The 14,937-nt window shown below is 39.9% G+C and overlaps 1 protein-coding gene across 2 annotated transcripts in view; it reads left to right on the top strand.

Moving 5' to 3' along the window:
* LOC121325015 (regulator of G-protein signaling 6) overlaps positions 1–14,937 on the top strand; it is a 117,245-nt gene that overhangs the window by 2,617 nt on the left and 99,691 nt on the right. For both annotated transcript variants that reach the window (XM_041267302.1, XM_041267301.1), the window contains exon 2: positions 789–889. In XM_041267302.1, coding sequence (XP_041123236.1) covers positions 806–889 — 84 coding nt within the window. In that variant the 5' untranslated portion in view covers positions 789–805. The remainder of the gene's footprint in view (positions 1–788; positions 890–14,937) is intronic.

The following is a 14,937-nucleotide window of genomic DNA, read 5'->3' as shown; positions in this document are numbered from 1 at the left end:
AAGTTTTCTCTCCATAACCAATATGATCATCCTGCATTCCAGGAGTGCATAAGTGCAGGGTCGGAGACCTTGCTTGTGTTGGCCTGTGGTGGCCTATGCTATGACACACACAGTTTTACTGTTTTATAAACAATTTTTTTTTTTTTTTTAATTGAGTAGTCGCCAATAGTTTTTTTTTTATTTTTGATCATTTTCTCCCAATTAGAGTAGACAGTTATTTTTAGGCTCAGCTCACCTCTACCACCCCTGCGCTGACTCGGGAGGGCGAAGAGGAACACACGTTGTCCTCTGAAGCATGTGCCGTCAGCCGACCACTTCTTTACACACTGCAGACTCATCGTGCAGCCACCTCGGAGCTACAGCGTCGGAGGACAACGCAGCTCTGGGCAGCTTATAGGCAAGCCTGCAGGTGCCCGGCCAGTCTACAGGGGTTGCTGATGCATGTTGAGCCGAAGACACCTTAACCAACCTAAGCCTTCCCCCCCAGGCAGCACCAATTGTACTCCACCCCCTGGGACCTCCCGTCCACGGTCAGCAGCGGAATAGCCTGGATTCGAACCGGCGACATCCAGGCTATAGGGCGCATCCTGCACTCCACACGGAGAGCCTACTACTACTCATGGACCGTCTCTCCACCCTGACCCATTAAGGGATGGTTTCACTGACCCAGATTAGCACTAATCTTGGGCCGCCTTACCTAAGATAACATTAGGCTAGTCTATGAAACCTAGAGCAGTCCCAGCAGGCACGTAGGCAGTCTCATATATAGTTGTCTCACTTTTTTACAGCCTAGTCAAGTACAGATATGGCCCAGGGACCAAAGGACCAAGGAGGTGTGGGGACTGCAGATCCCGATGACGACTCTCCAAACATGATTGTCTACAGAAAGGTAAGGGTGTCAGGGTTTATTTCATCATCATGCTGATTTGTGAATGGATCTTGTGGTGGTCCCAGTGCACATATGTCCATACAATGCCTCTATGCACCAAAGAGAGCTTGGTTTGTTTCAGTATTGAGTAGTGTCTGTATGCAAGCTGTAGGATTGCTGGTTAGCATTTTAGTCCTGGATTAAAATCATCAGAATTATTACACTGATGTTTAATTTTCACTGTACCGTACCTAAATGTCTTACCTTGTTGGTTATCTTTTAATGTCAACTGGTTAGTGTGTGGCAAGTTTCCACAAATAGTTTCCTCTGAAGATGCTTTGCTCAAGAATCAAGCATTGTGATCTTTGAGTGTCTTCTTGGGTAAAGGCTGTACAGTGTGCAGGATGAGTCATGCAGTCAGGTGAGCACATGTTTTCATCCTGGCTGTGCAAAGCTGACGATCGTGGCCTAGCACTTGTTCAGGTTGGGGAGGTAAAATTGTCAGGGACTGCTTCACCTTCCTGCACTACAGTGACCCCTACTGGTCAGGTGTCTCCTGAGCTCAAGCATGTACCTGCAGGGCTGGCCTTTGTCCTCTTGGGGCTAGTAGAACAGAAACTGCCCTTTAATTCTCTTCTGAGCTGTTGTGAGCAGTTGCTGTGGTGAGGGAACATAATTGGACATTCTAAATTGCCGTGCGAAATGGGAGTAAAATAATTGGACACTCTAAATAAAAAAAAATGCAAATAAAAATGAATCAAGCAATCTGTATTATAAAGGGTTATGTATCAAATACTGTATTGCATTCAAAGTAGTTTTTGCCCACTGAAGAGGGAAATTAGTTGAAATGAGGGCTTTATCTAGTGTTACTGTTATCTTACGACTGAGGGTTGAAAGATATAGAGGTGCTACTACTGTATACCTTCTCCATTGGGATCCTATTTAGAGGCCAGTTTCTGGATTTCTTTTTTCTTTTAGAAATGCAGTTAAGCCTGGAAAACATTCTGGGTGTTCTGTTAGTAGATACCATTTGAAGACATCTATTTAAACCCAATAAGTAAAGTGCTCTTACCGCCCTTTGAAATGAATTCAGTAATGGCAGTGCAGAAGTGCGTGATGACAGGCTTCATTCACTCACGCTCTGCCAGAGAACAATAAATAGTGACTGGTTCAAGGGACTAAAGCTTTTGTTCTTGTTTATAGGAAAGGATTTTTCTGTGTTTTTTTATTTTTTTTATTTTTAAATGTCATTGTGGATGGACAGGGAAAAAAGACCAAGATATTGATAGTTGTCAGATTTTGGTGTTGGGATTAGTGTTTCAACTTTTGACAGGGCAACTTCTTGAACTCCACAGAGTTCACACAAACCAAACTGTTTTCAAATTCACAAAAAATATAATTAAGAAATCGGGACCGAAGGAGATATGATACTATGTGGTACTGTGTGTAGAATGTATGCAACCACGTGCTTTCTAATGTATGCAACCACATGCTTTCTCCTTCTGTCACTAAAATAAAGTGATCTAGAATCGTCAATGCTTCATCCCTGTGAATGTTGCTGCATTTGATTCCACGCATGAGTAAAAACATTCATAAATATTACCAATGAGCTCATGGTGCAAAGACAACATCATTAAGTCGATTTTTAGATAACAGTCGACTTAAAACACAAAACAAAACAAATCCACTTCAGATAATAATGAAGATCAACAACAAGCAGAAGCATTAAATTCATTCAATTAATAAACCTAGAGCTAATCTGTACTAATAACATTGCTAGCCTATGGCATGTACTAGACATATTAATACATGTATAGGATTTCATTTCTGTTATTGTTCTGTTAGGATTTCATTTCAGACAGTATCTTCTATTTTTGATTCCCAGTGCGTTCCAGTTGTAATGCAAAAGGACAGTGGCACTATAATGGCAATGCTACTGTTCTGTGCTGAGGGGCAATGGTAGCACCGGGGCAGCTGAGATTGTATCTATATCATTCTGATTGGTTCTGTTGTTCTAATATTAAAGTGTTACAGAACTCTATGCAGAGTTTACATTATAGGGATGGGAATTTAAAACTTTTAAACACATAAACTTTAAAGAAGTGGTTAAACATTGAAAAATATGCTAGACGTATAACCGGTTACAACACAAATTTATTCAAACGCATATTTTCTTATGTATTCGTTTTAGTAATTCATCCTACATAGCAGTCTTTTGCGTATCCAACTGCTGTGGTGCCACTGTAAGGGCGGTGTAGCAGGGCGGTAGAAAAGCTCTGCACATATCAAAGGGGGCAGGGCAAAGCCCTGATGTTTAAATATATTGTTTGTTTATTTTAGAATGGGGTATTCCCCACCCCTGTGCATTTGTATTTTGTATTTGTTTATTATTGCTTTCAAATGCATGGTGTGTTATTTAAAATAGGATATTTTGTGTAAGTTAAAACCACACCGTTTGTTATTGTTTGGTTTGAATGTGTCCTGGCAGAGGCGGTGTTAGCAGCTCATCTCTGCCAGATAGCTTGTGTGAATGCATGGTCGGCAGTCTGTGATTATTGACTGTCGGCCATGCAAAGAAAAACCTGAGTAGAATGTGACCCTCTCCGGAATTGACTAATCAAGTGTTAATTTGGAGATGGTCACCGGTATAAAAGCCTGCAGCTTGTGTTGCTCAGGGTGGGTGCTCAGGAAGTGAAGAACAAGAACGAGAACAAGCATGAGTAGGAAATCTAAAAGTAAACAGAAAGAAAATAATTGCTATGACTGCTGGAAGCTCCAGTACCGTACTTGTTTAGTTGGTGTCAGCTTTTTTGTGTGCAAGATTAGTTTTTAAACCTTTTTATTTTCGCTCTGTGAGCAGTGGTTTTTTGTTACAAGTCTTTTTGTTTGTTGAAATTCTTTTAATAATTTTTGGATGAAAGGAAGAGGATGGGAAGAAAGAGGCAGCAACAGGGGACACCTGGGAGGAGGTGGTGGTCCTGGGTTCTGACTCAATTTGGACCTCTGGACTGGGCAGCTGAACAGGAGAGGTGGAGGACTGAAGGGGATCCCCTGTGTGGCTCATGTGGAGAGTTTGGGCACAACCGGGAGGACTGCCCCTATGGAGACCCCCGCTATGATGAAGCTGTAGACCAGACCCGGCCGTCGCCAATGCCTGAGTGGGAGGACCCTGAATGTCCTGCACCCAAGTGGGAGGGGTCCTAACATCCTACGCCCAGAAGGGAGCAGCCTGAGCATCCAGCGCCCAGAAGGGGGGAGCCGGAGCGTCCACAGCCCAAGAGGAGGGAGTTGCTGCGTCCTCAGCCTAAGATGGGGGAATTGGGTCATCCACAGCCCAAGAGGGTGGCCGGTCTGTCCAAAGCCCAAAAGGGGGAAGGCTGAGCGTTCACCGCCCAAGAAGGGAAAGCCCACAGGTCCAGGGCCCAAGCCACCAACAGAGGGAGATTACCGGCTGTTTCCACCTCCACCAGCAGAGGAAGAGTGCCTGCTCTTTCCGACCACCAGCAGAGGAAGCGTACCTGCTGTTTCTGCCTCCACCAGCAGAGGAATAGTGCCTGCTGTGTCCACCTCCACCAGAGTGAGAGGGAGAAGCCCCGCCACTGTCTCCAATGCAGGAGGAGGACTACCTGTCGCTCTCACCTCCACCGGCATGGGAAGACTACTCCCAGCACCGTCACCAGGAGGAAAAGTGGCGTTCCAACTGCCGCCATCTTGGCCGGGGACTCCCCTACTGGCATCGCCTCCCGAGAGTCCACTGCTGCTGTCGCCTCCCGAGGTCCGCACCTGTCGTCACCTTCCAAGGGACCGCTCTGGCACTGTCTTGCACCGCCTAGGGCTTCCACGTCTGCATCGCCTAGGGCTTCCACATCTGCAACGCTTAGGGCTGCACTGCCTGCACCGTTTAGGGTCGTCTGCTCTGCCTACTTGTCGTTGCCTGGGGTTGCAGGTTCTTCATTGCTCGGAGGTAATTTGTTGCTGACCTCCGGGGATGTGCTGGGGCTGGGGAAGCCAGAACGGAAATAACTAATGGCTCAGCTAGAGAGCCACTGGTTACAAAGAAGTGTTGGGGGGGGCGGGGTCAGGAGAAAACAGTAATGGTTAAAACACTGAGACAGAGTGCACTACTCATGAAATGGAAATTGGCTTGTTAAAAAAACCCTGTCAGCAGCTTCGTATTCTGGTAGATAAAAACTGGGAGTGAAGGAGAGGAGTGCAGGGGATTGTGTTGTCTGAGCTCTTGTCTTCATTATGTGGTTTAGCTAATTTCGTCATCCCTGAATAGTTGTTTATATGTAACATTGAAGACAAACACACACACTCACTGTGGATCAATATAGGCCCTATACAGCTTGATTACAACTTTGTAAACCAGTGTAATGGATACCAAATATATAAATATTCATAACAAAACACCTGGGGCCAAATTTTCAGTCCTGTATTGTAAAAGGTAATAAACCTGTTAATGTTACAGAAATAGAACAAAGCAATTAAATACTGGTCCATTCTTTAATCTTGCCACCACTGGGGAATGTTCATAATTTAGTTTTCTTTCATGCACAATGTTTTAATTCACTGTTCTAGTCAGCTTTCAGTTTTTTTTTTTATTAAAAAAGCACTTGATAATTTCCAGAATATCGGTCTCATTAGAGAGATGATTGAACAGAGGCTTGATACACCTGGCATTGCACTAGGCTTAATTCTGAATAGAAGAGAAGCCTAAATATCGAGGGTGAAATCCAGCAGAGACTCAGCATAAAGATGTAAAGATTGCAGTGTATATTGTAGATATTATCATATAAAAGGAATGTTTTTTTTTTTTTTGGTTTAATAGTCTGACAGCCCACCTGTTTCATTTTCAATCAGTTTTCCCAACTATGTAATGACTGTTAATTAAACCTGTCATTTTCACAAACATGCCTGACGATTCTGTGTCAGGAAACAAGCTGTTGGATTATTTCAACATAACTTGGCATCACTGTCACAGGTGTAGAGCTGCTAATAACGGAGAGCGGCTCCATTAATCAGTGGGAGTCAAGCTTGTTCTTTTTGAGGGTTTTGCTTGACTTGATATCAAAGCTCAGCTGTGAGTAGAGTCAGCACCCCTTCTCTGCGTCAGACTTCAATTATTAAAGCTCATTTTAAATCCAGGGTCCTGTGAAGAAATGTATCTTTGCTTTCAATTCTACGGTCATTGCAGTCGGTGCCTGATCTCTTGCATTGCGAGAGTCAGTTGTAATTCAAATAGACCTTACTGCACAATAAGAGCAGAACGATCTGTGAAAGGGCAGAATTCTGAGGGTGATGTCGCACCTCACTAGCAAAATTGCTTAAAAAATTAAACCTTTCTTCTTTTTTTGTTTTATGCTTACGATCATAGGTAAGGATTACTTTAGGGCATTTAATAACCCTACCAAAGTTTATTTAGTTTATGTAAGGAGAAGGGACCTCCCTTTTAGTGGGAGTAGCGCTTGGCCACTTTTTATTTTCTAGTTGTTTTTGTAGTGTTATGTTTTTGCATTTTGTTAATCACGTACTTCACTTGGATATATTGTCTCCTGCACTAGGACTAACATTGCAGGTACCCTAGTGGTGGACATCAACAACTGCACCCCTTGTAAATAATAAAACGTGGACGTCTGAGCGGTGTTTCGATTTCAAACCCTCTGCGTGTCTCTCTTGTTCTCTCAGCGGATACCCACACGTATCAGTACACCCCTATTACATACGCATTGAAAAAAATATGATTTAGATATGATATTTGAACGCATAGAAATTTTGTTGCACAACTTGAGTTTTCATGATATCAAGCTTCTTGTATTTCATTGGTTCTTGCCATTTTAATGGTCAATTGAGAATATACTGCAAGCAGTAGCTAGAGAATGGATCATAGAAATGTCGGGACAGGTCATTGTAGACTGCCTGGGAATTGTTAGAAACATGTGACCAATAAGTCTGGGTTTAAAATAAATAAAATAAAATATACATATTTTAAAAAGTACAGTTGAATCCACTCACCTGCACTGCGTGTTTGTGACATGAATAATCAACTGGATTCCTGCTCCTTAGGATTTCTCGGTGTTGTGTTTTTCAACAAGTCCAATTAAACCAAAAGAAACTCAGGTACTACGTTTTAACGTTATGCTTAACTATTTATTTAGTAAGACTCAGAGGCAAACGTCAGTAACACATCATGTGATAACTTTTACTTATACCGCTCATGTTGCTTATTAATTTATAAGCTAAAAATCGTATCTAATAGAAGAGAATGAAAACCATGTCATTAAAATAATGACTAGCTCATTTAACACTGTTCCGTTTACACTAAAAAGGAAATAGCACTGATGTAAACTTTGATTTGTATCAATGGTATGCTTCAGCACCTGCTCCTTCTGTGAAACTTTCTTTCTTCCCCACTCCCGCCTATCAATGAAAACCCTTGGAGGTTGCTAGGTTACAGGTAATCATACCGACTTTATACAAAATAAACCAAATTAAATTACATTATATACAAATTACTTGGGATATAAATAAGGGAAGCTGATTGCAAGCCTATAGGTACGATGCTAATTTGTTCCATCTCAATGTTTCACATATCATAGGCTAACTTCACTTATTAGATTAATTCTGGAATCAGGTATCCTATGCATATAATATTCTTGTAACAGTATTTTTTTAATGATTTGGTGCCATTATTTCTTTTCATAAACTATAACTGTTTAAAACATTATTAACAACATGTTTATATATTGTGTTCAATCACTGGATTCCTAAATCCAGATACCAGTTTTGCTGGGAAGAAGTAAGTTGTTTAAGTGATGGTATTCAGCCATTCTCCCTCATGTAAACAGCCCCTGTGCTCAATGAATTTATCTATTTTTAGTTTTTTGGTGTTGGATGGATTAGGGATTGTGGGAAGACACGTTTGGCCTCGCTGTGTCTGTCCTTTTATTGAGAGGCAGAGATTCCACAGCCAGTACTCAAAAGCTCCTGAAATTGTCATTTTACAGTTATAATGAATAAGATGAGAACAGGGGTGGCCTTGCTGTCAGTGTCACTATCCTGTTTAGTAAAGAATGTCTCTGTGAAATGTATCTTTCTAATCCAATACTGGCATGTGTCTTGTGAGGATGCTCAGAATTTTCTACCATAACAATTTGCATTGCTCTGAAACCCAGAGTTGCATCAATGTGCAGGAATGTGCGTGTGAGTGAGTGTGTGTGTGTGTGGGAGTGTGCATTAGTGTGAGGGAGGGTGCAGGAGTGTGTGTCAGTGTGTGTGCGTCAGTGTGCAGGCGTGTACTTGTGTGTGCGGGAGCGTGCAGTAGTGTACGGCTGCTGGGAGCTTCAATGCAGAAGGTAAGCCAGCACCTGCGTAAAATATTAATGACACAAGGGACTGCCAATCACAGCAGGGCAGGGCAGGGGCGGGGTGAAGAGAGCTGTGCTACAGAATCACATTCATCTTTATATGATGCAACTTAGATTTGAAGCCTGACACAAGAAAGGTTGTAATTTTCTGTCCTGACATTGTAAAGTCAAAATTAATCATTGACCGTGAAGTGTTTATAGGCATTCTGATGAATTTATTTGTTTAAGTCACGTGACAATGTGACCCAACTGTTCCAGCACTACCTACTTTCCTTATATACACATAGAGTGGGTGGAGCAGACAGAATTGAGAGGTCCCATTAAATTCCCATTATGTGAATGAAATGAGGATGATTGGAACCCAGGACCACTCAAGAAATAAATACTCCTACTTTACTAAAGTATGAAAATATATTAAAATAATGTATTTACATTTTTCTCCTAAAATCCATTTACCGTAATTATTAAAGTATAACACGGACGTTTTTACAAATTAGTTAGTTTTTTTTTTTAAAAAGGGTTGTCCATGGTATCTAAGATATAGTATATACTCTGTGGTATTTTGTTTGCTGTGGTAATACAAGAGGTGCACATTATATTAGGGGTGCAACATGTATGGTCTGTCTTGCATGTTATGCATGGGGTGCAGGTTGTGTTCTAAAAATTATTGCATTAAAAAAATAATAGTTTGTTTCCTTCAATTATATAAGAGTGGGTTTATCTGTCTCTCTTACTTCCATATGGATTCCAAGTTGGTAAATCCTGCCACTCACTATAAAATCTGTATGTCCTGTGATAAACCCAACATAATTAATGCTTTATCTTTCAAACCTGAGCACAGCTCAGCTTGAATAAAAATGGCACAGACTGGAACTTTCAATATTTGTCATTTTGAAAAAACTGAGACAGACTTGCACTTTCAAAACAACTTTCTATGTATTTTCTAAATAACAATAACATTAATGTATCGGGATACTGTACTTTGATTTGACATTCAACATACAGTCACCTTATCTTGCTGCAGTCCAGTTTTACAAATACAACGCCATGTCAACACTCTGCCCCTGAAAAAGAACTAACAGGAAAAGGAAATAACATCTTGTATATGTAGAGCAGTGAACTAATAACAGCTCTATTGTACAGTGATTCACCCTAGCGAAACCCACGATAAGGGTCTTATATTATTAAAATAAAAACGTAACAATTCTCTTATGTATAAAATATACAAACAGCAACAAAATAAATGTTGTTAATCTATTACACATTTACACTGTTGCTATACATTGTTCAAATGTTAAAGTTACTGCTATAAATGAGTAATGTTAGGGTCTCTTACAAGGTATCTTTTAAACTGTGAATGTCTCCCACCCTCACCCCCCACCCCATCTCTCTCTCCCCTTTTCTAAACATCACCTGACCCTCAGTCTCTCACTCTCCTGCCTCTGGATGCAGTCCAAAGTGGTGGCTATTGAATTTGAATGTTTTGTGTGTTTGTCCCTGATGGTTAGCAATTAACCCAAAGGGTATGCACTTTAAATTGTGATCAAATTCTACCGATGAGGAAACCAAACTTAATTTGCTTTTGTGTCTACGAATAAAGACTGAAGTTTATGCAGAAACAGGTTGGATTTCCAACAAGCCACAAATGCATCAACAAATCGAAACAGTAATATGGATGCTTGCAGTACAATTGATGAGATGGTTACTTTATGTTTTTTCAAAGCTCTAGAGTTTCCATGTGCTGGATGTAGCTTCAGATTGCACGGTAATAAATTGGTTACATTCCCATTTCTATTGTGAGGCATTTGCAATCTTTGTGTTCTTCAGGGTTCTGTTGCTCAACTTATTATTATAATTGTTCTCTAAATCTTCCTTTTCCTGGCTATAGTATGTGGGGCTGACAGAGTTGCAAGGTTACATTGTCACTTGATTTCAATGGAATGAGGAAGACTGTTAGTACTCAGGCCATCTGTAAGCCAGGTATATTGGAGCAGAAACAACCACTCACAATTGCTGCAAACACCATACAATAGTAAGAGAAAAATATAGTTGTCTGCTCTTACATGGTAACTACTAGTGAAATAAGGGTATATTTCCATTTTGACATCAGTTAACAAGATGTCGTTCATAAGTCCATGTAATTACATTATGTAAGAGCAGGAAACGTTGGTAATTACCCAGTTATTACAATGCAATTATCTGGCTATTCATGACCTGTAATCTAAAGTGATGCCATGAAGCAATACTTGAAGGAAGTTACACTATCAATTACAGTATTGAAAGCTCTACAGAAGTTTGTTTTAAAAAAAGCAAACTGTATGCAAATGGTTAAATAGATCCATGCCAGCCTCAAGTGGGCCTGTCATGGACCACAGTCTCAATACTCTTTTGTTCTGTTTGACTTGATTTGGGTCAGTTCAATTGGAGAAGGGTTAAGGAATGTCTCTTTCAGCAAACTCTTTGAGCCCCAAACCCTTTCAATATGCTTCTGCCAGCCTCCCTATTGAGCGCAGTAAGGCCCTCAGACACTCGTCAGCTTCACAGCAACTGATTGTTTGTGAGAAGCTGCCAAACTGTAAACAGAATGGAAGCCAACGGCAACGGCCTAGCAATCCCTGGGATAGAAACAAGACTCCCACTGCAGAGCTGCTGCAGACAACCCAGGGTTTACTGTGAACCTCAAAGAGCCCCATATTGTTTTCTAAAACTATTCATGTTATTTTTAGGTTGTTGTTGAGGCCTACAAAAATGTAACCACAGGAAAAAAAAGGTTACTTGTGGTCTACCACATGGGATGGGCTTAGCTACACCATGCGTGTGTGTGTGTGTGTGTGTGTGTGTGTGTGTGTGTGTGTGTGTGTGTGGAGGGGAGGTGGGGGGATATCAAAATAATCAATTATGTTAAAGAATAAATTGCAGGAATGCACACAGGCAGCAACGATAAACAAAGCGTTTTGTTGCCAACCCTACATCCTGTTCAGTAACCTTTTACTGGAATATTAATAGATAGATAGATAACTATAATTCTAAAACTATTCAAAACAAGACTACTCACCAGCTCCAGAGTTGATTACTTCTGCTTTGGTTAAGCTGTTGCGTTTTCCTTTTTTGAAAAACAATTCCAACAAAAGAGCTGTTCAAATGTAGCGCATTATTTTCTAACAATTTGGTTTGCCTTGCAGTCTTATTTGAATGCATTTATTCATGACTGCCCTGCTGTTCATGCATTCTGAATTCCTAGAAGGAAAGATGTATGCAAGCATGCCCCTGGAGAATTAATAACATGAAGTCTGTGCTTTACCACAGTCCCTGCAGAGCAATGCACTGGATGCTGAACTTGAGAGATCCCTAAACAGGACTTGAAAGTGCTTTTAAAGAGTGGGTTCTGAGCACTGTCTTCTCACAGGCCTTTAAAGAGTTCACATTCAGTCTTATTGCATCCTCCTATTGATCTTAAACTGAAACCACCTTGAGCGTTATGTGTCTTATTAATAATTCATAATTCATAATCCAAAAGTCATTGGCTGTCTGTTCTATATACTCTGTACTTTTAAATCCTTTTGATAAAGAGATTTATATGATGTGTGTTTCGCAACTAAAACAAGTACCTAACGCTAGCCACTTGCTTCAATGTAATTTCTAAGACGCGCTCCTCAGCAAGTTTAAAAGTTGATTTCGATAGTGTAGCAAGGTGGGGGTAGTCCCCTGTTATAGCAGTTAAGGGAGAAGGTTTTTAAGGTGTTTTAGGCTGTGATAGTCCCCATCTCCAGGCACTAGTTCAGTGGTGTACAAAGTGAGCAGTGGAAAGTCAAAGGGGGTGTGACTTTGACTAAAGGGGCAGTTCGGTAAAACATTAAAACATTTTTTTCTTTTTAAAGGATATTAAATAAATATATAAATGTCAGCTAATTAGTCCAAATTTTTACTTACAGCTGTTGACGATCACACAAAATGGCAGCTTCCATGTATGAGGCACCAAGTCTTTCCTAGATTTAACCCCCAAAAAAGTCCACAGCTAGCTAAATACGTAAATGTTAACAAACACATTCTTAATAGTTGAATTTAAAAAAATACCATTGTATGCAGAGGAGGCGGCAAAGCAGCGAGATTGGCTCTTGGAGTGTAAGGCTCTTGCAGCGTTGCAGCATACAATGCTAAATGACAAACGTTGACAAACGTTTGCGCATCACTACACTAGTCTGCTAAACTGTGGAGTCATGTATTGATTTAAATGGGTTGCTTTTTATTGAAGTGTTCTTCTATTGTATTTATTGAGATGTGTTGTATTGCGTTACTTACTACTGTATTATATATCTATTTTCTCTATATCAGTTTTATATTCCAGTTAAAGACCGACACCTGGTCAATGAGTCTGTAATTGGAATATAATTCTGGGTGCAGGGGGCTGACTAATTAGGATTTATTAATTGATCTGTATCATTTAAAGTCCTTGAGCTTAATTGCTGCAGTAATAAAAGGCAGGCCTTAGCCAGTGTTTGATTTTCAGGGAGCTCTCTAGTGAAAGAGTAGTCTATTGATGAAATCTTTATTGCTCTGCAAACGACGAATCCGGTGACAGCTGACCTGACTTTTTAAATGCTTTTGCAAGCACCCTGAACTAACATTTTTTTTATTATTATTTAAAGTTTTATTTTTGTTTGTTTTGTGAAATAAATCCCCCTGTCCAGTTTTGGTTTGTGCCTTTTTTTATTTTCTTCAATGTCTAATTAACCCCTGGGTCCCGGCTAAATTGAATCACCTACATTTTTGTTTGTTACGAGTTGTTTGGGATAACTAGTGAAGCACACATGAATTGGCTTAGCATTGGTCTTGCCCTGTGGCTTCGATGACAGGGCCAGGAGTTAAACAAACATTTCTATAAGCATTACATTCCTTTGTTACATTTCTATTTCTGCATTCATTGTGAGTGGTTCTATTCATCCAATACTGAATTATTATAATGTGTCTCTAAATCTGCCTTTATCTGATTTGATCTTGTCTGGAGAATCCTAAGATCTGGAACTGAATAGCCTTATTCTAGTCAAAATGTAGCCAAGTGAAAAAAATTAACTACCCTAAGCAAAGATAGGGGGTAGCATTACCTCCTACTGCAAGAGGGGGAACTTCTATTGATGAAACTAAGGAAAGGTCATATCGGTATATATGGTCTTTTGAGACAGGTCCTTCTTGTGTTTTAACATTGGAAAACATCCCAGGTAAAGCAATGCCTTTTTAACAATGTTTGTGTATTCTATTTGAACAGAGTGTCATTGAGATATTTGGCATTTGTTATGAAGGGGCTAAACTACCGTATTCCTTCGAATTTAAGACACTTTTTTAAACCATTTTTGCTTCTCAAAAATAGCCTGCATCTGTTGGCGTGTATTAAAATCATCAACAAAAGACGAGTACACAAACAGCAACGTGACTGACTACCCAGAAAAGACGAACAATGACGTCTGCCCGAATACACAAGCAGCACAAACATGACTGACTGCTGACAAAAAACAAACCAATCTTCCAAGAGAAATATTTCTAACAAATAGTACCACTTTGGACAGATCAGAAATGCTGATCAGACCCCTGTATTTTTCGACATGTCAAGCAATGTTCAATGCTGTTGTGGTTGCTGGGTTACATGTTGCCTGGTGTTATGGAGTGTTGTGTCGTACTTGCTGTTGCCAGTGATGCCGTAAGTGAGTGAGTGGTGTGTGTACGACAGAGACGCCATCTTAAGTATTATACAGTACAATAAACAAGCTCCATGGTTAAGCTTTTTAAACTGTTTCGTGTCAGTTTTGTACAATACAACAGAGTAAGTGAGGTTGTATCTTTATAAATGCACATGTATTTGATGTCTATTTTTTAATCAACTTGAGGGTGGTAAATTTGTTCTGAGAGTTAAATTTGAGGGCGTCTCAAATTCGAAGGAATAAGGTAAAAGAAACGACTGTTCTAGTAGAATGTGCTGTATACAAAATGTATTCACTTTTGATTATATGTTTTGAATTTGCACTTTTTTGGGTATTTGCACTTGAGAAAGAATATGTATTTTTTGTTTTTGCACAATGATTTATGTATGCTTATTTTCTTGTAGGAGCCTCCATTGCACTTTTTTGTTTAGTACATCTTTTTGCCTTAGACTCGCATGGTTTGTTTAACCTTATTCCTTATATTAGAATATCAGTTGTGTTCCTGCTGCATGACTAAGAACAGCTTGAATGCTAACAGTAGCTTACTGGACAATTACATACATCTGTGCCTCTTGACCAATTAATTAATTCTCCTTTTTTAACCTGTTGTATTGAAAATAAAAAATATATGTATTTTCCAAAACCCTTTGTTTGTGTTCCATAGTAACCAGGGGTTAACTAGTTTTCAGGTCCAATACCTTTTTGTCTGACAGGTGAGAATTACACAGTTTACAAATGATGAAACTTGTGAAAAAGAAACAAAAAATAATAAATACTTGTATGAAAGAGCTCTATAACCGTAACATGCAGAGCTCTGCAAGAACGCATCTTGTTTGACAAGAAATACAAGCACTAATATATTACATTATTATAATTTGTTTAAAGTTGGATAGGTCTATGAAAAATGCTATCCCTCTTCCTTAATTATAAGAGCTGGTGCCTTTTGTGTTTACAAATTGAGCCCTGATAGTAACAAAATCATGACAAGGACACCTTTCACCTCTGCCAG

The sequence above is a fragment of the Polyodon spathula genome, chromosome 12 (genome assembly GCF_017654505.1).
Source record: "Polyodon spathula isolate WHYD16114869_AA chromosome 12, ASM1765450v1, whole genome shotgun sequence".
NCBI lineage: Eukaryota > Metazoa > Chordata > Actinopteri > Acipenseriformes > Polyodontidae > Polyodon > Polyodon spathula.
This window is presented reverse-complemented; position numbering and strand designations above follow the sequence as displayed.